Source organism: Danio rerio, chromosome 20 (genome assembly GCF_049306965.1).
Source record: "Danio rerio strain Tuebingen ecotype United States chromosome 20, GRCz12tu, whole genome shotgun sequence".
In the NCBI taxonomy this organism is placed as follows: domain Eukaryota; kingdom Metazoa; phylum Chordata; class Actinopteri; order Cypriniformes; family Danionidae; genus Danio; species Danio rerio.
In genome coordinates, this window is record NC_133195.1 from 39,912,971 (window position 1) to 39,940,783 (window position 27,813).

Here is a 27,813-nt window from a genome sequence, read left to right on the forward strand (position 1 = left end):
TATTGCAATATGATTACCATTTCAGCAGATGACTCGAATATCTCTATTTGAAAAGGATTAAATCACATTAGATCGGCTGAGATGATTCTATAGAGAAGTGCATCAGACTAAAATAAAAATAACCACCTACAAACAAAGATCAATGCAATTAAAAAATACAAGATTCAATTAAAATAAACAATGTTTTATCGTTTTCTGGGTCTAGCAGTATTTAGGTATAGTAATTAAATAATAAAAATAATTAAATAAAATTAGTCAATATTAACGTTACAAACGGTACAGTTTCTTAGCCGTGAATGCTTTTAAAATCATTATACAGTCGCAGGCCTCAAAAACACAAATTAATAATATAAAGACTCACTCAACATTGCATATCCTGCAACGTGATTATTGTGAATGATTACGTTGTGATATCGATGCTGAAGCAATATATTGTGCAGCCCTAGTATCACTTTAAGATTGTAATCTATCACTTTTTTTGTACCCAACACTAATAATAATATATACCAAGATTAAATCTAGGCTAATTTAAACCTTTTTTTGCAATGCTAAAGTATAGTTAGCCAAGCTCTCGCACTGCAAAGCATCATGGGAATTCAATAGTGAGGAATCCAGATGCGTAAAACCCATTAAAGCCATGCTCTGTTTGGGTTATAGACTATGAAACGCCGGACTTAAGCAAAAAAATCCATTCACAAAACTACATCATACATTCATGTGAGGAGGCACTTGTCACAAACGAATGGGCTTCAATGAGGGAACTACAGATTCTACATGCATTCCAGTAATTGAATCTATTACAATATGGCACTTTTTTTATACTGCAGAGATCACGGTGGACGTTTACTACATTTTACATTTGAAGTACTAGCAATTCTTCATTCACTGTAAACGTGGTTTAGGGATCAAACGTATTGACTGTAGTGTTTTTTCGAAGGCAAACAGAATGGAAAGGCTCATGGTAGTGAACTTTGGACGAAACAAAAGCTTTGGGAGAGAAAACCCCCAAAATTATGACATCGAATGAAAAGGATTTGTGCAAATCGTGGTCTTTAGAGAGATAAACCATCCAGCTTAACCTTTCATTCCATGGATGTACATATATTTATCAGTATAAGTAATATTAAAGGGATAATTTAGTCCTAAAAATAAAAATAGCTGTCAATATCCTCAGACTATCCAAGATGTAGGTGACTTTTTTTATTCAGTAGAACATGAACACTCGTGTGTCAATGTAAAAATATTAAGTTCATAGAGAACAAAAATGGCCATGTCAAAAAAAAAAAAAAAAAAAAAGAGTAATTAAAGCATTATATTTTAATGTATTTTACACTTTAGATGATGTATATTTCTATACCAGCATCAGTCCTGATGAGAACTACCAACAAATCATTGGATTTAAAATTGTTTAACTTTTTAAATCACTGTTTATTTACATAATGCTAGTGTTCTTGTTGCTGCTTTAATATATTTTATTATATTTAGTATATTTTTATTTTAATAATTTCTAAATACTGAAAGCCTTAGCTGATATTTTTGGATTTTTAGACCATCTCCACAACTACAAAGGTTTTTAAAAAAAATGTTTTCCCCCCCGATATGTTTTTAAAGAAATCTCTGTCCACATGAAAATGCAAAAATGCACTGAGATGCATGTTAAGGGCACGCCAAACCAACAGGCGGAGTTAAAGACATTTTTATGTCGAGTTCACACCCTTAAGTATTTTTCATTAAGTTTATTTCAGGTGTAAATTGCATCAAGTCATTGCAGACATGAGAATAGAGGCGGATTACTGTCCCAAGGTTGCATATTAAGGAATACTTGAGCAGAATTTGCCTCATTCGCTTCTTCTATGTTTGGTGTGATCCCAGCCGTGTTAGCTAATTAGAAAGTAGAAACAGTGTGCACGAAGATGTCATGGAGTAAAAAACCACACTGTACACAGAGTTTCATAAAATCTTCACCCTGGCTGAAGTTTTCAGAAAATTTAGGTTTCAGTCACCCCAATACTCCGTTTTCGTGGGGACAAATAGCGAAACCACATAGAAAAAGTGATTTTGAAAATACCCGTTCGTGTGGACAGGGTCTTAAGAGTCTGGTATAAGCCAATTATCAAACATCTAATGTTGGCGCATCATCTCAGAATTGAAAAAAAGAATACAAAAAAGAACTGGATAAACCAAATTGGCCACTGTGTAAGTGCGTGTGTGTGAATGCAAGAGTGTATGGGTGTTTCCCAGTACTGCGTTGCAGCTGGAAGGGCATCCTCTGTGTAAAACCTATGCTGGAATGGATGGTGGTTGATTCCGCTGTGGCAACCTCTGATCAATCAGAGACTAAGCTAAAGGAAAATGAATGAATGAATGAATGAATGAATTAGTTTCAAAAAGGGATATTTTCGTCCTGAAGGTCCTGAGTGTGACTATATTTTGTACCTAGTGTAAAATAGATTAATGAAAGGAAATGAGGTTACACAAGGGTTAAAGAAGATTGTAATTGTTTTTTAAACTCAAAGTTCCATAGGCTATTGACTAAATATGAATCACCAAGGACCACGATTGTAGCTTCCTTAAATGTTCTACTGAAGAACTAGTAGAAAAAAAAAGTCACCTACATCTTAGATGAGCAAACTATTTTCTAAAGATTCAATTTTAGGACGAGTAAACAAAATTATTTAGTTGATCTCTTGAGCGAGTTCATTTAACGGGATCTCAAATTCGATAAAACAGACCACTGGCATCATGAAGCAGCACATATAAACAGACAACCCCCCAAACCTCCATCACTGGCAGTTCAGGGCACATCGTACCAATATTGCAGATACAAACCACAGCTTATGGACCAATTCGAGAGGAGGGAACGGTGAGGTCGTACATTTAAACCATTTTGGCATCGGAACCAACATTTTTCTCCTAAAGCCTGCAGGAGATTGAGTTACCCTTGAACTGTTGTTGTCACAAGGCTGTTTCTTGTAGAGTATGGGCGAGGTTACAAGTCGGTTGGGCAGTTACACGTTCTCCTTCCTCTTCCCTGAGTTTGTCTTCCTCTTTAGTGCAGGCTACACCGTTGCTCTCTTTCTGGGCCATCTGGTAAGGTTGACGGTCCAGATCTTTGGACTAAAGCATAAATAATAATTTATAAACAACCATGAAAGAGATAAAACACCCAAAAATGAATATTTCCTCACTATTTACTCCCCTCAAATAGTAAATAGATTTAATAGATTTAATTTGGAATAAATTCCAAACCTTTATTTCTTTGTTCTGTTAAACACACAAAAAAAGATATTTTGAAGAATTTCAGAAACCGGTAACCATTGAGTTCCATAGTAAGACAAAACAAATAGTATGGAAGTCAATGATTACAGGTTACCAACATCTTCAAAATATCTTTTTTGTGTTCAACAGAAGACAGTGTCAAACAGGTTTGTGACAAGTGAGGTATGAGTGAATGATGACATGATTTTCAGTTTTAAGAGCCCTGTCCCTTTAATCCCACATTTTTTCTTGCAATTTCAGTACTTGCATTTTAATCCTTAAGCTTGACTGAAGGTGTGTCTGAAGTTGGAGCTGACGCGATCGTCATAGCAGCGTCAGCCAATGAAATTCAGTCAGCAATAGGCCACTGTCTAGCTGGTGTATTTGCATATAGCGATATGATTGGCTGACGCTTCCGTCAGCATATGCTTTAGGCAGTGGATGCCCTTCCAGCTGCAACCCACTAATGGGAAACACCCATACACTCTCGCATTCACAAAGACACTCATACACTACAGTCAATTTTTATTTACCCAATTCACTTACACTACATGTTGTTCGACTGTGGGGGAAAGCAGAACACCCAAAATACTGTGAATATGGGGAGAACATGTAAACGCTACCCAGAAATGCACTGAACTGGCCCAGCTGGGGCAACCTTCTTGTTGTGAGGCGTCAGTGCTAACCACTGAGCCACCGTGCCACCCACTTTAGATGTTTTACAATATGGTCGTTTCGCTGGTTTGTCCATTAATGCCATCCCATCGCAGCATTTTTGTTATCATATTATCTTGTAATAAAACATATTTACATGACTTTTTTAATGTGCATGCTGGAATCAATTTAGTAAATGTGTTTCCATCGTAGTTTATGCAGTTTTTTAACGGATAAAACGTTTCTAGACTACTAGATTGAGTGTATAAGTTTATGCACATCTAGGCGTTTCCTTTTTGCAATTTTCCAAAATGCACATAAAAACAGGTGGAAGGAAACATAGCTAATGTGTTGTTCTACTGATCAGAATTAATTCAAATGTATTCCTCTAACTTTTTCTAGATGTGCAAGCAGTGAGTAGGTAAACTGATCTGATCATGTGACATTGCTACATTTCGAATCAAAACAATCTAAGATTTTCATAAAAAAGTTGAATGTCTATCCCGAAGCCAAGAGCAACCCTTCTGGAGGTTCCAGAAAAAGACACTCACACAGTTTTGACAAGTTTGGGATTGAATGTGTTAATAATGAAAGTGTGAATGTTGTTAATGAAGCTGAAGTTTGATTTGTAATTGCTAAGCTTTGAGTGATGTACCTTGTCTTCCAGAGGAGTTACACAGCAGAGTTTCTCCCTGTAGCGCTGAGGCAGAAAAAACAGCAAATTTCCAAGCACTGGATAAACCGTACCTGGGTTTAAATCTTTCTCCTTCCAGGGTCCTAAACAGACACAAAGCACAAAAAGTTTAGTTACTGAATTTGCTTTTTCGGTCATCTAAAAAAAGAAAACTTGAAGAGAAAAACTTTACAAAAAAAAAAGTTGATGTACTGTGATTAATAAAACTTAACTGACATGAATAAAACAATTACCTGTACATCATAAGTGATTATTACATAATATAAAGCTTTTATTTTATAGTTACAGATTAAACAAAGGAACTAAGCTGAGAAGGAAATGAACACATGAATGAATGTTATAGTTACCCAAGTATACTGTTATAAAAAAAAATATTCTTATAATAGATCCTATAATGATATCCTAAAATGCCAAATTACAAAATAAACAAAAGGAAAAAAAAAACATAAATTGATAACATAAAAGAAAATTATGTTTTGTTTTCCTTTTTTCTCAAATTTGCTGACTCCATTTTGAAAACATCTGCTCACTATGACTAGACAATAAATTGCTTATGCAAACCAGCGTTTCTATAAAAGAAACTTTATCAGTAACTAAAGCCATTAAAATTTGACATCGATAAACCAAACTTTGAACTATTATAAGGCTCATATATCCAACAACATCATATAACCTGGTTTATGACTATATACAGCATTTATTAGAAACACACTTCACCTGTAAGATAGCTGACCACCAGTCCCACCACCACAACTGTAGCTGAATTATGAGCACTGTACCACATATATGACAAAGAGTACAGAGCCTGAACTCCAGAAGGCCTGAGAAGACAAGACGATACAATAAATGATCAAGTTTAACAATTTCAAAAGGCTTCATCAACTATTATCAGATGATTGGTCTGAGGAAAGCATCATTGGCTTCTTTGCACCTGGGTTTAGTTGTGGTGAGTGTCGTCATGACAGCTGTCGTCATGTTTCCCACATCGGGTATGATGGTGGCATTGATCACAGGTAGTGCAGAGGGAGACATTCGTGAAACAAAGCTGCCGATGCCGATCCAGAAAGCCATGACCAGTCCTGATGCCAGTCCAACCAGTGCACCCTGAAAAAACAAACAAACAAGCAAACACTCATTCCATTAAATCACATCATAACACCGAATCATTTAATGGCTGCATTCCTGATGAGATACCTTAAAGATAACTAATTATAAAACTATTCAAAACTTTGTGATCGGGAAGAGTAGTTGTCTTTAAATCAGAAAACTCAGTTTTTAACAATGTGTAGGATTTTTTCATTATAATATCCAGTAGAACGGTGTTATATGCATTGCTGACTTGTGCATTTGTATTATCTCAAATGTTTCAAAGAATAAAATTGAAAATAAAATTAAAATACAGAGAAATAAGCTTTTTTAACTAGTGACACACACTGTCTTGTATGCTCATGCTTATGACATCATACACCCTCAATTTATGGTTTGTTTTTATAGAAAACAGGGAATCAGGTCCACATACTGCCACTAACTCGGTTAGTTCTCTTGTGTTCACATAATATAACTTTCCCTGTAATTCAGTCAATTCTTTATTCCAACATGATAAATAAACTGCTAGTCAGTCGACAATTCGAACTGTAAAAATATTAAGTCCAGTTGAATTGAGTAGCCTAATATGCTTTAACTTTCCACCCTGAAAAAAAATAATAATCATACATCGTTTGTAAGAGTTTATCACTTTCCCTTTCCTTCGGCTTAGTCCGTTTTTAATAGCCTAATTTTAATGAAGTATAAAAGATGTGCTAGGATGTAGCACTGAATTAATGAATACATAATCATTAATTGATTAATGACCATAACCACAACCTTCAAAAAAAAAAAACTTTTGATTTACGCAAATTATAGAGAATGCCCCACAGACTACGAAAAATACAGAAATACGTATTTAAACGGAAGAATCACATCCCTGTAATGTGTTGAGTGTTTTATTAGACTGCCCACATCAAAATTATAACAGAACCCTAAAATGCATTTAGTATGATATAGCAGCACTGCTTTTCTCCATGTGATCACAACAGGAATAACTGGAAGCGGCCGACTAAGACATAATAAAAGCTCTGTTGCGTTCATGCTGCATTGCGCTTATCACAATTTAATGTTTCAGATCAAACTAATTTATACATTAGTCAAAGACAACACATCAGGCAGTTGTTGAACTGAGGTTAATATTGTTAAGGGGAAACATAATAATAATAATTTGAAAATAATTTTGACTGTTTTGAAAAAAGTTTTGATCCACTTCATGCTCAGCATATTTGAGTACACCCCATTATGAAAATATAGGTAACGTATTTTCATATATTTAAACAAAACAGATTTGTTAAACAGATATATTTATTAAAATATTATTTTAGTCACCAAACATATTTAAAAATTGAAAAAAATAATACAATTAAATTCAAGCCAAATATTGCAAAAATAGTTTATAAATATAATTAAAAATAGTTTATATACTAACTTAAAAGAGGGGTGTGAGGGGTGCACTTGTATATGCTGAGCACTTTGATTGATGAAGATTATACTATTTCTGTTTTAAAAAAAACAACTGTTAATTTAACTGTATAAATTGTTATGTAATTGTAATCTCCGCTGTTTACTCAAATTTGATTATATAAATACAAATACATTTTTTTAAATGTTACTGACATCAACCTTTAGAATAGTTTACTGTCTTACTTACAGTGGAATTGGCCCAAGGGAAAAACATCCCGAGACAAAAAAGACCAAGTAGAGGTCCTCCCACCATCCCAAAAATACTCAGTGCTGCCTGTAAACATTAGGAAAAATGATGCTCACTGTAGGGCCACACTCTATATAACAACACCTCAGTTTTATCTTTATTGACTTTTTTACTTTTTTATTGACTTAATTAAAAGACTCACCTGCAGCACAGACCCCATTAAGGACGCGATGTACGCCATAGCCAAACACACAAGCCCGTAGGCAAGAGCTGTGTGGAAATATAATTAACATAAATTAATAAATTAATTAATAAAAGCTTTCAGTTAGTATGGAACATTTTAGAGGATATGGCCCACTCCAATTATAAGCTCTGCCTTTTAGACAGTCAGCTTACCCAACATTTTGGATAACAGAGTGGCGCGGGCCTCTGTCATGGCTGGGACATGAGGTTTGATCAGGTCCTCCATGGTTACTGTTGCCAGAGAGTTAAAGGCAGATGAGATTGTGCTGTAAAATAAAGTAGGCATTGTTATTAAATATATAATGAAGTCTGACTGTAAAACAGGAGTCGTGGTGACAAAAAGTGGTAATACCTTAGAGCTCCACTAAAAAGGCAAGCGACAAATAGTCCTGGCAAACCAGGAAGATCCCTCAACACATCCATTACAAAATACAACACCATCTGCAGATGGACAGAGAGGTAAAGAGGTACACATTATGTATAAGTAAAGAGAAAATTATTAGTCCTCCTGTGAAATATTAATTATTTTTCAAATATTTACCAATGCTGCTTAAGGAAGAGAAGACTTTTTTTCAAGACATCTTTAAAAGTGATATATTTAATATACTAACGTTGTCTTTTTCATAATGAGAGTACATATTATTTTACTAGCTGTATTGCAAGTTACTAGTATTCAGCTTAAAGGAATGGGATTTAAAGACTTAACTAGGTTAATTATGTTAAGTAGGCAAGTTAAGTTACTTAAGTGAACACGAGTAGTTTGTTCTTTTATATATTTAGATTTACATGTTCCTTCCAGTTAAACTGTAAGAAATAAGAAAAAAATATAGGAAATACTATGAAAACATCATTGCTCCATTTAACATGGGAAATTTCACAGGAGGGCTAACAATGATCTCTCTATATTTACACGCATGCATATACACAAACAAAACTACTTTTTCTTTTTTGGATTTTAAATATTTTATGTTCATAAATATATTTACTGTCATTAATACATCTTTACTGAATAAATGGAAAATACTGACCCCCAAATAAAAAAGGTATATATATATATATATATATATATATATATATATATATATATATATATATATATATATATATATATATATATATATATATATATATATATATATTGGTTTTAGCTTTAATTCATGCTATTAAAAACCATTAACTAATACTATTATCTCAATAAACTGCTAATTAGCTGCCTATTAATATTTGCCTCCTAAAACCCAAAGAAAAAATATATATTTGCTGCTTTTTTTGTGATTTCTTACATCCTTTGGGTTAAAAAAAACTACAATTTAGAGTTTTTATGTTTTGTTTTTATTTTTAATTTTACAGCATGTCCACAGGACCACAGGACCACTTTAGTAAAAAAAAAACAACCGCCAAACTCAGATAACAAAATTGTACAGGATAAGGCTGTAAAGGGATATTAATTCAACAATAAATAAATAAATTAAAAAAAAAAAAATTCCTGAAACAGTTTAGTCTGAAAGAGAGCTGAACTCAAATAAACAAAAACAAAAAGAATGTTAATCCAAAACAAGCTCAACACAAAAATTTAAAACTGATTGTCATTCTCTAATCGTCTCTATTTGTCTGATTGTCAGACTCCAAGTCAGAGTCTCCCTCAACTATCTTTTAAAAATCCTCTCTGCTTCAGTTCTGCCTCCTACAACATGCAGTCATTAATTACATTAAGATGGTCCTGGTGTCCACTATAATGGACATTTAAAAAAGGATGATATTTTGTAACACAAACAATTTAATAGCTTTGAAAGCTAAATTTATTGTTCCCGACACTTTAATAAACAAATAAATATGTAATAATTGTAGTAAAAATAACATTTGAAAAGCAAAAATTTACATGCCTCTCTTCTTCCCATAAAATGTGCTTGTTTGTATTCTGGCCATTTAGGATGCCGTGTAAGAAGTGGTTCCTAGCATGTCAGCCAATCAAAAGCCATTCATTAATACATCCTTGCTGAATAAATGGAGGAAAATAAAAATACTGACCCACAAATATAAAAAAGTATTATATATTTTTTGGGTTTTAGCTTTAATTCATGCTATTAAAAACCATTAACTAATACTATTATCTCAATAAACTGCTAATTAGCTGCTTGTTAATAGTTAGTAAAGTAAAAGTTGGGTTTAGAATTAAGAATGTAGAATAATATAATTAATAACTACTAAAAACAATTAATATTGCAATAATAGGCACGTAATAAGCCAGTAGTTAATAGAATTGTGACTTAAACTGAAGTGTTACCATATTTTTATTTGTATCTGACCTGATCATTAGTTGTAACGTAGCCCTGATCCAGAGGGCTTTCCTCCCCATATCGAGCGTACATAACCAAACCCATCAAACAGCCCAATGTGAGCACAACCTGCTGACAAGGAAACACCGCATAGCAGGACCTGGAGAACAAGACACAATGTACAGGCCTCTTCATGAAAAAAAAAACAGAGAGGCAGTTGAAAACAACATAACATAGTTATATTCTTTCTTAACACAACACAACAGAAACAGCATGAATGGTGTATATAATAAGTTTATGGTCTCTATTAAATTAACCATCATGAGGATGGGCTGGGTGTTTTCTTACATGATGGCCTCTTTCTCCGTGCGGGAGCTGAGGTATCTCTGGACCTGAGCCTGGTTCACTCCATACAGGGCCAGCATGAGAAAAACACCTCCAACTCCTAGGGTCCAGAAAGTGTGCCTCTCTAAAGGGTCAGGGTTCAGACTGCCATGCGGTCAACAAAACAATGAATGAAAGCTTCAGTTGCAGTCCTGGTATGTGCATCAGTGTGTCCTAGATAATCTTAAAGTAGCAGTTCACTTAAAAATTCAATGAGCACAGTTACAGTATTGTACATGAACACTCCCAAAAATCAGTTTATTCATGTAATCCCAATTTACTAGCGAACTAGTATCTCACCATACAAGTAAACCCCTTTTACTTTAGAAGTAAATATGTTTATTTCCAAGTAGTGATCTTAAAATACTTACTCTATGACTATATAGAATTTTCATGTTGCAGTTAATTTCTGAAGAATATTATGTAATACATTTTTTTTCTATATCTTTTTCTTTTAATTGCTATATTATCTGGGTTTTTGTCCTGTCACTGTCATTCTGTTGCACTGTGGAAAGTTCCATCACGAAAACAAACTCCTTTTTTGGTAAATGTGTGTACTGGCAAAAAAGCTCTAACTCAGAGAATAGTATATCATATTATCATATTGAACTAAGCTGCAAAAAAGATTACTTGACCAAGTATAATATCAAAAAACAGTTAGTGCATTGCTCAACTGTAAATACATGTAAATACAGAGTAAACATATCATTTAAACATTATCAATTGCAAAGGGATTATAAATACAACAGGTAACACTTTGCAATAAAGTCCCACTAGTAAATGTTATTGGTTTAAAATCAACAGTGAGAAGCCAGATATATTATAGCGACTGTGCTAATATTAATCCAAAAAATATTTTTTTTAAAAACTAAGTTTGATTAGTTATTAACTCTGTTTAATAAAACGTAATCAGATTGCGACTACAATTTTAATGCATTATTAGGCATTAAATGAGAAATAGACATCACCCGGACTAATAAAAGCTTTTGTTGTTTTCATCATCACTTAATAACTATTAGAGTTTCTACTATTAGAATATCTAACCACTGGACAACTATTTAAGCCTCATTGCACAGTGTTAATGTACAACAGGGTTCAACACACACAAAAAATGCAGGGTTCCACACAATTCCTTCATGTTGTCTCAACGCAAATTAATTTGGTTAACTTAATTGTTTTATGTTCAATCTTGTAAAAATGATTAAATTGTCCCCTAAAAAAAACAAAAAAACAATTGTGTTGTTTCAACTCATTTGAAATAAGCAGTTTGAACAAACAGCAAGTCATTTTTTGAGTGAATAGCCCCATAAATAGTCACTGCAAATACAAACTTATGCTCCTAAAAAGCACTTTATAAAAGTATAAATAATAAATTATTATTTACATTATTTTGAAATACTCACAATATTAAAATTGCATGCATTTATTATCTTGATGTATTGAATGCCAACATATGTCTATGTTGAAACATATTCATTAGTGTATCTCACTGAACTTAAATAAATAGTTAAACCTATTATTTACTCCAGATGCAGAATTGTGAATGTACCGCTTCTCCTTCTGATGCACAAAATGAGAAGACAATGTTATGATACTTATATCAGTTTTTATTGTATTTCCTCCACCCTTAACACAAAATGTTTTGTGGGGGGTTCTGTATCTAATTAAATCCACAGTAAAGATATGTTCCTGTCACATATCACAAACGAACACTTTTAGAAACCTTTAATCTATTTACATGCAGGGCAAAGGGCAAAAAATATGTTTTTTGCTTAAGCTGTTAATGACCTTACTCCAACAGGTTAACGCGTTTGCATGACCAAGAGCATTGTTGGCTTATTAATCATAAACTGACCAAGAACATGCATGTAAACACACTCAATCAGAAGAGGCCCAAGTAAATATTTAAAAAAAACTGTAATTTTTGTGTGAACTGTTCCTCTAAGGCAATCAAGAACATGTAAAACTGTATTGCTCACTCAAGGCCTGCGATACGGCTGCCATTTTGTGCTTTCCTCCACACTTCAGCGATGCCGCCTGCCTGGTGTGTGCCCACCACGATCACTGCCAGTTGCCCTGCAAACATCACGATTGTCTGAAACACGTCTGTCCAGATCACTGCTTTCAAACCACCCTAAAATAAAGAAAAGCAACAGTTGTGATATAACATAAAATACTGTTCAAAGGGTAACATTTGCTTTGCATTTATTAAACCAAAAACAACTGCTTTCTATTTTAAAGCTTATAATGCATTTGTGCCTGGGTGTATATGGATTGCCTATATGTAACAAAAATACATTTTGTATAACTACCTATGCAGTTATATCAGTAACATTTAAATAATATATTTAGTCTTTCACACATCTCTCACACTTTTGGAATTGCATTGTGTCCATAAAACAGGAATATAACTATTGACAAACCATTGGAGCATAAGACAGAGATTTTTTTTTTTATTAAAAAGTTTAAACTTCCAAAATTAATGTTTGCAAAAAATATTAGTTTTTTTACTACTATATCTGTAGTTTTTTTGGTGTTATTCATGTGTAATTTGTGTAATTTCATGTGTGTTTTAAGTTAATAAAAGGGTTAATTGATTAATAGTGTTCAAAACTCAGTAACATTTAAACAGTTTTTTTTTGTAAAAATGTTATGCTGTGACTTTTATAAAATAATATTTTTTTTTAATCCAAAAGTTAGTTATTAGGGCTTTGAAAGCACTAAAAAGAGAAATTGTCTACTTTAAAGGGTCTTTTTTTCTCAGATATGCTGTGCTTTAGTGCTCAGAAAGTTGAAAACAGTTATATACAAATATTTTTGCAGAGATCCTGATGATTTTTAAAGATTTCCCTGTTATACATATTCTGTCATGACACAAAAGTTCAAAAAGCAGTAATATTTTGAAAAAATAAATAAATAAATCACTGTAAAATCGTTTTTTGTGCCACTTTCAATCAGTTGAATGCATCCCTGCTCAATTAAAGTGACAATGTATATATAATAAGTTAACTTTTATAGGGGAGAGAATTGAGTTTATTCCCATTTCAGCTTTTATGGCTATGTCATGGCAAAAAAAGGATAAAATTTACCACATTTTATAAATACAATTTTTTTATAGTTATAAAAATAAATATTTTAACAATTTAAAGTCACCAACAGCAATAAATAATACAGAGGGTAAAATAATAATAATAACAATAATAATGATGATGATACATGAGATAAAATTAAAAATAGTTTTTAAGGTTTATTTTTGATAATAATTGTACAATTTTAGAAGGATTCACATTTAAAAATATTTCATTTAAAGTGTGTCTAGATAAAAATTGTTGCCTGAACTTTTATAGGACAATCCATTTATCCCACAAGTAAACAATATGCTGAAAAAGTGATTAATCTGACTTACCAATGCTGTATAAAGTGTACAAACTAGTCCCATTGCCAGCACTGCCCCCCAAAGGTCAAAACCCGTTACTGTGAACACAAACAAATTACAAAAACATGAAATAATCGACTGATCTTATAAATAGTGACACACACACACACACACACACACACACAAACACGTACGCACGCACACATGTGTCAGGTAAAATTTCAGAGGTCTAATTTACCTGCATTAAGTGCAAGTGCAGGAGCATACAGGACAACTCCCATATAGATTACCTGCATAAAATACATAAACAGACATACAGGATTAAAGAACATTCGATTGTTTTCGGACCAAATTTTTTTTTTTTAAACATTCCCCTTTCTAGCAAACGATACTTTGAGAATCATTACAGTTAAGATCAACAATGCTGAGTAAAATATTGTCCATATCAGTAGGGGTCAGCATAAGTTTGTAGGTGCAAGTTCATGTTTTCATATTGACAGCAGGGTGTCTTTCTGCCTAACAAAACTGGAGTTAAAGACAATATTAACATTGGATTATTGAGTAATATACACATCCATTCAACTCACCATTTGAAAAATGAAGGTCACAGTGCCACATATCCGAACACTTTTGCTAAAACGAAGCTCCAGATACTATGAAAAATTGAAAAATAATGCAGTTTAATATTAATATAAACCATATATAGACCATAGAATAATATATATATATATATATATATATATATATATATATATATATATATATATATATATATATATAATAAATGCTGATCTAGTTTACATCGTATTATACTCAACAGTGTTCGTCAACTGCATTCCTAGAGGACCACCAGCTCTGCACATTGTCTCCTAAGTCTCCTTAATCAAACACACCTGATTCAGATCATCAGCTCATTAGCAAAGATTGAAAAACATGTGATAGGTGTGACAGACAAAGCAGACATGCTAAACATGCAGTGTTGATGGTCCTCCAGGAACGTGGTTGAGAAACACTGCTTAACACTATTAGAGGTGCGATAGAGTGTGTTTATTCAATATGCTAAATTGTTTTCTGACATCTACATAGTAGGTATGTGGTTTAGGTAAATTAAGGAATTCTCTAGAAACAGCTTTATATGCTCCATATTTATGACCACAGGAATTACCCCTAAAATAAAAAGCACTGTTTCGCCCATTTTTAGAACAGTCATGAATATTTATGCGCTCTGCAGCTTGTGTCAGTTTGACAACTTTTAGCTTGGAAACATCCAAGAAAGAGCTTAGGACTATGACACGATGCATAAATGTACATTAAACGCTTATAATAAGCAGTTTTTGTGTGTTTTGATGCCTCATTACAAACATACTTGGCAAATCTCACAATATATATACACGTTAAACTAGCAAAAGACACTTTTAAACAGCCTCTTTGTGGTGGTGCTGAATAAATATATAATCTGTATATCCTGCATTTTGCATTCTGATGTACACCTCACTGTCATGCATGACTACCTTATTCACAAAACTGCTCCTTTTTAGTTTCCTGCCTCTCCCAATTTCAAAATAAGAGTCTTACATGCATAGCATGTTTACTACTAGTGGTGTAATGGATCATAAATCTCACGGTTTGGATTACATATTGGTTTTTTAGTCACAGATTGGACCATTTTTCGGATCAGCTGAAAAGTGGAGGAGACAAATGTAATTTGCTTTCCATTTATTAAAAAAAACAGTACTGCAAGACACTTTTGGTTTTAACAAACAGAACTTAAAACCTGTAATTTTATTTTAAAAAAGGAAGAAATAATCAGACGAATAAAAATAACTGTAAAATATTCAGTACTGTTACTACTACTGTTGCTACTAATGTTACACTAAATGTATAAATCTAACATTATAATTTGTACAACCCAGTGTACAACATTTATAAAACATCACTGGTTTTATCAAAAACTATTAACTGTTCTCCCAGTACTTCTGTGTTAATTCAATCTTTGTAACTCAGACTAAAACCTGAATAACTTTCTTGATTTTTGCGTTTTTCAAACACAGATTTGAATGCAGCAATTCGAAGGATTAATAAACATATGGAAATCACCATCATTTATAATGAATGTTGCGTGGGTGTTAAGATCCCGATATTTTAATGATTGTGCAGCTTACCTTGAATGCATTAATGTAGCTAAACAAGTAGTGACAGAAAACGCCTTTAATGAAACCCACCACATCCCGAATAACCCACCACAACTTATTCCGTCATCCATATTTTACAAGAAAGCCTAAATGCTTTCATACATGTGATTTGAATCACACAAGAGCTGACTTCCCAGTGATTGTTACAAATTTAGGATTAATCTACTAGTAAAAAATATTTATTATTCTGTGAGACGTGTTCTGAACTGAGGCTTGTGATCCGAACGAATCACGGATCAACCATGATCCATTAAACCCCTATTTAATACAAAATTAGATATACTTAAAAGTAAAGTGGAAATTTTTTTTTTATATTATACTGTAAATATTAATGATCCCATGTCACCTTCAGAGTTTGGGTTTAGTTCTGATTTAGCTGTTTTAATCTCACAAGATTAACATGAGAAAAACAATGGTGTTTCAAGCTCACAGTGTGTAATTTCTATGTACCTCTAATAATTCAGCTACGCCAAGGTATTTCACAAATTCATATTATCATTCAAGGGCACCTTTAAATAGTACTACACACACTGATAATTTTATTCTGATCACATCTGAAGTGAACGCTGCAGTCAAAATTTGAGCATTATGCTAGACTTTATTTTATTAAAAAGGCACTACCTCATATGCACTGCTGAGGCGGAGGCGATAGAAAACTGGGATGAAAATGTGTGCAGGAATGAGCAGGCCCAGGAAGTAGGAGCAGCCTAGGAACCAGTACTGTGTGCCATAGGTGTAGATCTCAGACGGGGCACCCAGGATGGCCACAGCTGACTGAAAGGTGGCTAACAGTGAAAGTGATACGGGAAGGCAGCGCATGCTACGGTCGGCCAGCAGGAACTCCTGTGTGGTCCTCTGCCGACCCCCTGAGAAGGCGTAGTAAAGGCCGATTCCTGCGGATGCCACTAACAGCACGACGAAAATCACATAATCCACTGTGCTGAAGTGCATTTGGACAGTGTCCCCCATGCTGAGGAACACACGGAGCAATGAGGCTCCTGGATGGTCAGTGAAGGGTCAGTGGATAGTGGTCCATTTGGTCATCATTACAGAGGACTGCAGGTGACGTGCTGTAAAACATAAAGCCAAGATACTGCAGGTAAATAGGGTGAAAAAAACATACATACATACATGCATACACTCACCAGCCACTTTATTAGGTACACCTTACTAGTATTGGGTTGGACCCCTTTTTGCCTTCACAACTGCCTTAATCCTTCGTGGCATAGATTCAACAAGGTACTGGAAATATTCCTCAGAGATTTTAGTCCATATTAACATGATAACATTATGCAGTTGCTGCAAATTTGTTGGCTGCACGCAGTTGCGAATCCCAAAAGTGCTCTATGGGATTGAGATCTGGCAATTTTGAAGGCCACATCAGTGAACTGAACTCATGTCATGTTCAAGAAACCAGTCTGAGATGATTCACATTTTATGACATTGTGCATTATCCTGCTGGAAGTAGCCATCAGAAGATGGGTACACTGTGGTCATAAAGGGATGGACATGGTCAGCAACAATACTTGGGTGGTGTTGACACAAAGCTCAATTGGTACTAATGGGCCCAAAATGTGCCAAAAAATATCTCTCACACCATTACACCACCACCACCAGCCTGAACCACTGATACAAGGCAGGATAAATCCATGCTTTCATGTTGCTAACGCCAAATTCTGATCCTACCATCCGAATGTCGCATCAGAAATTGAGACCAAGCAACGTTCACATCTTCCATTATCCAATATTGGTGAGCTTGGTGTGGTTTTCTGCGGCTGTAGCCCACCTGCCTCATGGTTGGGCGTGTTGTGCGTTCAGAGATGCTCTTCTGCATACCTCAGTTGTAACAAGTGGTTATTTGAGTTACTGTTGCCTTTCTATCAGCTCAAACCAGTATGGTCATTCTCCTCTGACCTCTGGCATTTGCACCCACAGAGCTGCCACTTATTGGATATTTTCTCTTTTTCTGACAATTCTCTGTAAACCCTAGAGATGGTTGTGCATGAAAATCCCAGTAGATCAGCAGTTTCTGAAATACTAAGACCAGATCTGGCACCAACAACCATGCCACGTTCAAAGTCACTTAAATCATCTTTTTCCCCATTCTGATGCACGATTTGAACTGCAGCAGATCGTCTTGACCATGTCTACATGCCTAAATGGCATTATACAACAACATGATGGGAGCCATAGTAAAATAAGTATTAAGTATAATATAGTATAGTAAGTATTATAAATTTACTTGTACACTGTTAGCCATAAGAGTTAGTCATAAGAGTTAAAACATTTGTAATATCCTCGTTCATTCATTTTCTTGTCGGCTTAGTTCCTTTATTTATCCGGGGTCGCCACAGTGTAATGAACCGCCAACTTATCCAACAAGTTTTTACGCAGCGGATGCCCTTCCAGCCGCAACCCATTTCTGGGAAAAATTTGTAATAACCCACAGTAATACTCCAGGTATTTTCCAATTCCTATTTAATGGAGTGCCCTATAAAGGGTTCAATGATGATAAGATTACTGATTATACTGTAATTATATATTAGTAAAGACGTTAAATATAACACATTCTTACCATAAACACACATTAACTCATATTAGACTTATATTATTCTTAAGTATATATAGTATGTTAAGTATATATTTAATGCATAATTGCCACAATTGCCAATTTTGTTTTGGTTTTAAATCCAGAACTGCAGCTGTAAGGCTAGAAATGTCAATAGATTTAATGCTGCAAGCACGGCTGGCTCAACATTGTCTGAATAAAGCTCTACTTAGTGTTTTCTGATCCGCTGGCAGGAGGCCTTAAGACACAGCATGCTTTTAGCGGTTCTATTCGACATGAAAAACATTGACAATGGTTTAATAAAAAACCCAGAAGAAACCACATCTGTGCTAAACATTAAACAGATTCTTTCAGTTTCTACATGTTATGTCACTCAAAATGTGACCACATATGCAGTTAAATAAATCATAAATAAAATTATTCATGTCTATATGGCCTTATTCTATTTTCAATAACTTATAATATTCTTAATTAGCCAATTTTTACTCTTTACATAAAAAATAATCTAATTAAACAATGAAAGAAGAGGAAACATCCTATTTATCAATCAATCACAACTGACTACCATGCAATGGTCTTGTGAGACGTAACACAGCTTATTTAATACGTCAGCATGTGACTTAGAAATCTCTTTTTAATTTAATATTGTGCCTCTGGGGCTCCTGTCCATTCAAACCATCTTACAAACAACCATTCTAGCATATTCTGACATTTAGCAGGGTTCATCCACATTCACAAAAAGCACTTTAGCGCATTTAGTCCTGAGGACAAACAATTATACAATGATGCAAGCAGTAAGCATATTTAAAAGATACATTTAGGGCCCGCAGAAGATTTCATTCCAAAATTGAAAATAAAATACATTACACTAATCTAAAGTGATAGAAAAAAGTCAAATAAAAGCCAATTGTCATCTGAAAACATGGCACAAAACTGCTCTAAAGGAAAAAAAATATTAACAGACACACTGTGAAAATGTCCTTCCTTGCTCTGTTAAACGTCATTTGGGAAATATTTTAAAAAAGAAAAGAAAATTCAAAGGGGGGCTAATAATTCTGACTTCAACTGTATGCAAGTGTTTATACTGTGTGTGTGTGTATATATATATATATATATATATATATATATATATATATATATATATATATATATATATATATATATATATAAACTGTATCTTATAATTAGCATTATATTTCACAATGACAACAAAAAAAAAGTAAAAAAAAAAAAAATCACAAAGGTGATTTTAATCTGCTAACATTTAGTAGTTATACATCATAACACCCCGCAAAATGGTCAAAGGTTAAACATCATCTAAACTTTCATGCAATTATGTGACTTTACAAACTCATTTACTGACTACAACTGCAATATTTGTAAAATGTGGTATATGGAGCCACAATCTTGTCCTGTCTAGTGGAATAATACAACCTAAAAAAAACATTTTGTTCTAAGATGCAACCATAGATAAAATTACTTTCTTTTCTTTTTTTTAGGTCAAGAGCACTTAAATGTACTGGCATATGCCAGCGAAATATAAAGCAAATGGCCAAAAAGATAACAGGGTGATTTTATCAGTTTATAGACTTTCACGTCATAATTACACATCTCAAGCAGTTCAATTGGAGACTCATTTTGTGTGATCAAAGCTGTTGTGTTGGCTAGTTTGTTAAAAGATAAGTCTCACTTGCGGCACAATAAGTACAACAGTAAAACACTTTGACCTAGAATGCTCGTGACAACTCAGATAACAACACCGCACAAGAGCTGTTTGGGTTGGAAAAGATGGTTTCACACCAATACAATCTTTGTATGAAGGCAAAAAAGAGGACAAACTGGTTCTTATCTGCACAACTGTGAATAAAATTCAAGGACACACAGGCCAACATTTGTCGTATGCTGTCAAAATGAATCATGTGCGACTTACTGCAGTTTCTTTTTTAGCTTGGTTCCTAAAGAAAAAAAACTAAATCCATGATGGAGAAAAAGGATGGAAAAATGCAATTCATGTAGGGCTGCACAATATAATCGCAAAATTATTGTTATCATGATAATACAATCTCCCATTTTAGACATGTGTAACATTGAACATTTGTGTAATGTTGCCATTACATAAATAAATGATTTCAAAACAGAGCTTATAAAAATATAGTTTTTCTAGGCAAATGTTCAATTGTAAGAAATATCGTTATTGCAACACTCAACAATAATATTGCATATACTTAACAAAAGTTTCACTAATGCACAGTATGGAACTTTCGTTGCCAGAGCACACGCATTCACAACAAACCAGGCGTATTTGTGATGCTGTCATTAAATATGGACTAAGTTTGGCTGATGTACAGTCAATTATTTATTCTTTTATTTTATTTTCAGCTTAGTCCCTTTATTAATCTGGGGTCGCCACAGCGAAATGAACCGCCAACTTATCCAGCATATGTTTTACGCAGCGGATGCCACAACACATCACCAGGAAACACCCATACACTCATTTACATACATACACTACAGACAATTTAGCTTACCCAATTCATCTTTACCACATGTCATTGGACTGTTGGGGAAACCAGAGCACCCGGATGAAACCCACGTGAACATGGGAAGAACATGCAATAACACAAATTTTACCACATGAAAAAAAAAAATCATAATTTTAACACAGGAAAAAATAACCTAGGAATTACATCAGAGATCTGAGGTGTTCAGGTGCATTTGTTCCTCCCTCTGGAATATTCTTGTGTGTTTCTCAGTGTGTGTCTTTCTACATTTGGTTTTATAATTTCCTTTTATTTCTGTCTTTGCTTTTTAAGCATTTGTATGTATTGGAATGTCGAATAAATATTGCTGTACTTGTCACGACTCGAGATACCAGTACCACTGTTGTTCGGTTAAAAAACTTAATTAAAAAAAGGAAAAAGATAAAAAGAAAGTTTTTTAACTGATTTGTTTGCAAAAAAATGCATACATATACATTTTTTTTAAATTTATAATTAGCATAGAATTTCACAATGACAACAAAAAAACATGTTCAAAAGTTCAAAAATCACAAAGATGATTTTAATCACCTGTAAACTCCACACAGAAATGCCAACTGACCCAGCCAAGGCTCGAACCAGTGACCTTGCTTTGAGGCGACAGCCCTACCCACTGCGCCACCACATCGCCACAGCAAATTACATTGTTAATTTAACACAGTTTAACACTAAAGGATTTACTGTGTGGGAATTGTCGTCTTCATTGTATCCTACAGGACTGCTGTAGAAATGATGTTCATGGATGAGCTAAAGTACTCAAAACGTATTATGAAGCAGAATAAAAACCATTGCTGCACAGTAATTTTCATTCACATATTTTTCATATTCGTATCCTAAAATTTAATCATGCACAGAGGCCTTGCCCATCAAGTTTCAAAAGGAAAAAATATATATCTAATAAATAATTCAGAGTCAATTCAAATAAAATCATGCATATCAAAATAAATCAACAGGAACTATTGTGTCCATCCAATCCATTGCACAGAGATAAGGAAGAGCTACATGGGATTATCCTGAAATTCTATGTATTTCATTAAATCTGTGGCATTTTGATCATTTGTTTGCGATACTGCAGCCACATAACACAAATTTCAGTAAACAAATGAATCCTGAACAGACACTGACAGTACGATATGAACACACACTCAGTTTTCATATGTAAAAAATACCTGCACCGCTTGCAACTTTAATAAAGATTAGTTTTGATTATTTATTTATATAATGAAGACTGTACAGTATTTTTCATTCGATTATTCAAATTCTGTACACCTGAATACTGTTAAACTCAACAGAATACCACAGTTATCGGTTTATTATATTTCATGCATGATTTACTCCCTTATAGAATCATACCAATCAATGTAAATTAATGAATTCTTCACAAATAGAACTATTCAAGCCATCTTGTGAAAATGTATTCAAATCACAATATTCAGTATATTGCAGAAAAGCAAAATATAAAAATTTCAGAATTGTGCAATATCGTACAACCCTAAGATGTATTTTGCATGGCCAAACAATGACTTGGTCCGTGTCCTTGTCACTATATATTTCTCTGGATTTGTATATTCTTCAAAACAGTTGGTATAATGCAAGTACATAAGTCAGCGGAATATAACACTGTTTTAGTGGCGTTTGGATATTTCATGAAAAAAATCCTTCATATTGGGCCTTTAAACCTACAAATATGGACAAACCTGAATCCTTTCTATGGTCACAAGGCTTTTGATGTTCAAACAGTGGGATAAAGGCACAGGAGTGTCTGTTTGATTGGGTTTAGCCTCTATGATCAAGCCCTGCGCTCCTGCATGACTATTAAACAGATTATGACTCACAAGCAGCAGCAGCAGCTTCAGAACCCACTGTACAACCCAGTGTGCCCTCACATAGCAAATATCAGCTGTTTTAACTGTCCAATTATATAACAGATTGACTGCTGGTCACCAGTGGTTCAACAAGGGTGGTTTAAAGTTTGACAATACTGGAAAATATGTTAACCATATAGTATTCCATTACATGAACTAAACAGCTATAAATAAAAAACAATACTAAATCAAGTGATATTAATATAGAAATAAAATATTCAAGTAAACTTAAAATAATGCTTTAAATTTTAAGAAATCAAGTTTAATTATGCAAAATAATTTAATTAATAACGCAAGTTAAAATTTATGATATTTTAACAAAATAACAGACCAAAATTCAATGTCATGTGTCAACTCTTAATAATCTCTCACTATAGCTGAATTCAGAAAAAAGGAAATAAAATGGGACAATGACATTTGACAGAACAGAACAAGTCATGACAAGAATTATGGTACTGGTGAATCAGTTAGTGAAAAGTTGCTACGCTACTGAAAATAATCAAGCACACAGTATGTCAGCGGGCCAACCAACATGATTAACACTGTCTGGATGTCAGCGTTTCACCACTCCAAGGTTTAAAAGTTTTAAGAGAACTGGACTACATTTAAAGGTCTAAAATAAACCTAAATTCTTTTACCATTTAAAGAACTATTATGTTTTTCCAAGCCCATAAGATTTTAATTAAAAAGGACATGCACAATTGCACAGATTAGATTACTTATAAAAATGCATGAAGAAACAAATGTCATCTATATTTTTTTAACTGTCTGTCATGAACACATAATAGCATTATCCTAAATATATTCATTCAATCCTTCATTTTCTTTTCTTCTTAGTCCCTTTATTAATCTGGGGTCACCACAGCGGAATGAGCCAACTTATCCTGCATATGTATTATGCAGCTAATGCCCTTCCAGCCACAACCCATCACTGGGAAACATCCATACATCCACTAATGACAATTTAGTTTACCCAATTCACCTATAGTGCATGTCTTTGGACTTAATTATACAAAAAAACAAAACAAAGTGTGAACAAAACAGGGGAAGTAATTTTAAAGTTACGAAAAAACGCAAATTAGGTGTGTTTCCATCAAGTTGTAAGAGTGTCTGACTGTAACATTGGTAACCCAGTGACCAACAATAAATGCATAATGGATAAAGCTGATTAGTCAAATGTTTGCTACGTCAGAGTTTATTCAGCAAATATGTTTCCGTTCCCCATTGTTTGCATTAAGAATTTAACATGTCTAAAACAAAGGGACTAAGTCAAAATGAAAATGAATGAATGAATGAATGAATGAATGAATGAATGAATAAATGAATAAATGAATGAATGATTGAACATGTCCAAAACCACCTCAAGTAAGCATAATCACTCGTTTTTCTTGCAAACCTTCCAAATGTGCTTTAACAGTGTAATGGAAATGGAAACCTGGATAAAGACTGCTAAATTCAGGTTTTACTGATACAATATCTAAAATAAAATAAATAATCCTGTCACCTTTCTAAAAGCATCTTTCCCCCTAGGCTAAAAGCTTAAATATAAATTAGACATGTTACAATAATCAATTTATTGACTTATCAAACAACACATGGACATGACCTCAATCATTTTGGTGATGCAATATATATCGCCCAATAAAAAATGCAATTCTAGCAACATTTTAACTGATTGTGCAACATCTCTATCTCTATTGGAGATGTCAGTGTCAGTATAGTTTAAAAAAACACTAGTATTTACTATAGTATATTTTCATGTGGGTGCCTGACAACTGAAAATAGATCTGGTACCAAATATCGCAGCCTCTCTTACTTTTTAACCTTGCACTTTTTTGTTAACATGTATTATTTATTTGTTTAGGATATATGTTTCTACATTCTGATCACAATGCCTAATTATTAATTGTTCAAATGACTATGATTAAATGAAATTTTCTTAAGGATAAAATATTATGTGTTCTTGGGCAGAGTATACTTAAATATTATATTGTCATTCTGGCATTATAGAATAAGTGGCATAAAATTTCTTAAAACATTAATAATATAGTTTAATCACAATATATTTTGGTGCAATATATCGTACAACAAAAAATATATATATTGTGACAGGCCTAATGTAAATGCAATCGGACTTCAAATATGAGGTAAAAATCGTGATTTTGACCTTTCTCTACAAAATAGGTAATTGATCGGAAAATATGAATCCAAGTTAATAAAAGATTTTAGGATTTTATTTCTTATATTTGGATTATGTGATACAGAGTGACCCAATAGAAAATTAAATGTGTTATTTATTTATTTTAATTGATAGCAAAAACACCCTTTTGAAAGTCATTAATTTTTTTTTATTTTAAAAATGCAATAATTAACTACACATTCGGAGTATACTCCCATGTTAAATTGTGGAAAACTGACTTTGTCCACTAACATAGTCAACTGCTCGAAATATATTTTAAAATTAAATAAAGTTACTACTTATATATATATCAGTATCAATTGTTTTCAACTCCTACAGATAACATTCAGAGTCTTCCTCCACTGTCCATTTCAGGGGCCTCTCAAACACAAATAAATACAGTCCATGTTTTATCACTTCTAAGCAGAGTACACAAACAACGATGTACAGATTTAAACTATAGAAATTTACCAATTAAATCACAGAACACTTTAAAACACTTTAAAAATACAGCAGTAGTCTTATGTGGTCTTGCTGTAACCCTTTTGCATATTTTATGTTAAACAACGAAATTGATCAAAACACCCGGTTGTATTAATAATGACTTACTTTCATTTTTTTGGCTCAATCTCCCTTAAAACTCTTCTCTGTTCAAACAATAAAAGGCCGTGGATCATTTTACAACAGTCATTATGCAACCCGACATGATTGCTGAAATGATTGCAATACTGCAGAGATGTTAATGCATAAAGATCAAGATCAGTCCATATGAGATTTGACAAAACCAAACACTTCGCCATAATCACAGCTCTTGATATCTGTAGACAACACACTTTTTTTTATTAGAAGCAGACAGGTTCAAGCAGTTCCTCAGAAGTTCATCTATATATTATGACTAATGTACTTCAATATGACATATAATCTGAATTCTATATAAATAAAAAGCTGAATCAATAATTATCTGCCTAATCCAAGCAGCATTACTGGTTAAAAGTTTGGAAAGAATACTTTTGGCTGCATGATATTGAAAAAATCTGGCATTGCAATATTTTGTTTCTCTGCGATAAATATTGCGATTTGAATATAATTTGAGCAGATGATTTGAATAGCTCAATTTGGAAGGATTTCTTTCATCTAGGTAGATTAGGATTATCAAGTTTTTTTCTATGCAGTATGTTTGCATAAATTGTAATAAATTACAAGCATTTATAAATACATCAGAGCAAAGATGAAAGTTCAATAAATAGCGCTTTATGTTTTTTCTGGGGAGTCTAATTTATTTAAAAATAATAAGATTTAATGATATCTTTATGCTTTAATCTTTGTTAAATAATCTTTTACCAGAGAGGCTAGAAAATTGTAAAGCTCTACATTATTATTATTATCATGTTTTAATAATTTTTTTATTGAAATGGCCAAATTCTGACTGAGCAAAATTGAATGTAAAAAAAAAACTCTCATAAATAAATGTAAAATGAGGCATATAACTGCAAAAAGGTCCACTTTTGGAGAAAAAAGAACCACACTTTTTGACAGACTGGCTACGGGCCTGATTTGTATTAACTTTCGACTAATTATTGAGGTAAAGCTGGTGTTATATTTGCACATTCAGACGTTCTCCTTAATAATTTAATTTCAGGAAAGTATTATTTGCTAATTCTAAATAGTGAAATCTTATTATCAGCCAAAGACTATCAAAGCACAACATTTTTCATTTAATTAAATCATGCTGATTTTGTCTTGAAGTCATTCTTGCATGCAATTTCAATTCAAATAAAAGTAGCCTGATAAACAATATAGGGAGCAAGTCACAAGTTGTCATTGAATGAATGTGTAAATATAAAACCAACTTTACCTCAATCGACTAATTTAATACCCGTGTGTGTGTGTGTGTGTGTGTGTGTGTGTGTGTAACACTGTAGGACCTTGATTAGCGTTTATAACATTGATAGGCAATTAATATTTAATCAAGTAAAAGCATATTTAATGAACTAAATTAATATAAGAAATATTTAAATTGAACATAATTCTGCAAATAAGCGTGTTTAAGTCATTTACACTGACATTTAGCCTATGTGTTTCTGTGTTTTAAACACTTTAAAAAAACTACTTCTAATTTCACCAACAAATACGGCATTTAATATACATCAATTAAAAATGGCGGTAATTTAAAAGAAGATGCACTAGTATTACCAGTCAGTTGTCACCCACGCGCATACATGAGCGAGCAATAGAAGCACGAGCACGAGAAAGACATGATTTGCGCGTGTTTGATTTCATAGGTAGATAAGTTACAGGTTAAACCCAATTTAACGTGAACCTAGAAAAAGCTGCGTTACTGACAACCACAAGGTGTTCACGCGAATGTTTACTGACTGACTGTCCTTCACAACATACAAGAGCTGCGGAAAACACCACGATGCCAATAGGAAATGATATGCTGCTGATGTAAACGGTTGACGCTATATCGTCACGACAGCGCGTGCGTGACTGAAGGCATACAAATATATAAAACAAACAGACAAATAACGTCTACACTGCGAAGGCTTCCATTATATTCAACGAAGATGTCCAGGCTTTAGTGCGCGGTGTACGCTCGCAGGGCTTTTTAGCGACCTTATCATTCATTCCTCTTAGCCGTCACGCATTATCTTACCTTGGTCAGAGTTCAGGCGATGAATAATGAGTAATGAATGGAGGAAGGTTTAAAGCAGTGTCGGTTCAGACCACCCCTTCTCTCCTTGACATCACGCTAAAGGTTGCTGGCTGCTCCGTAGTTGATACATGTGTTCCTGACGTCACGCTGGAACGTCACTAGTGCATTTACTTCACGACCCCCCTCCCACATA

General features: G+C 33.5%; 1 protein-coding gene across 2 annotated transcripts; it reads right to left on the reverse strand.

Annotated features, from left to right (window-relative positions):
- Window positions 1–976: 976 nt before the first annotated feature.
- On the reverse strand, window positions 977–27,645 carry slc5a6a (solute carrier family 5 member 6a). 2 transcript variants are annotated; one of them, XM_073932866.1, is made up of 16 exons: window positions 19,671–19,792; window positions 16,436–19,491; window positions 14,210–14,275; window positions 13,861–13,912; window positions 13,653–13,720; window positions 12,226–12,380; window positions 10,211–10,351; window positions 9,893–10,022; window positions 7,939–8,027; window positions 7,740–7,852; window positions 7,546–7,613; window positions 7,344–7,430; window positions 5,538–5,710; window positions 5,324–5,427; window positions 4,568–4,689; window positions 977–3,117 (listed from the first exon to the last, which is right to left on the reverse strand). In XM_073932866.1, exons 2-16 carry the CDS (start codon window positions 16,781–16,783, stop codon window positions 2,956–2,958), a joined length of 1,878 nt encoding a protein of 625 aa, XP_073788967.1. In that variant the 5' UTR covers window positions 16,784–19,491; window positions 19,671–19,792; the 3' UTR covers window positions 977–2,955.
- Window positions 27,646–27,813: the final 168 nt, after the last annotated feature.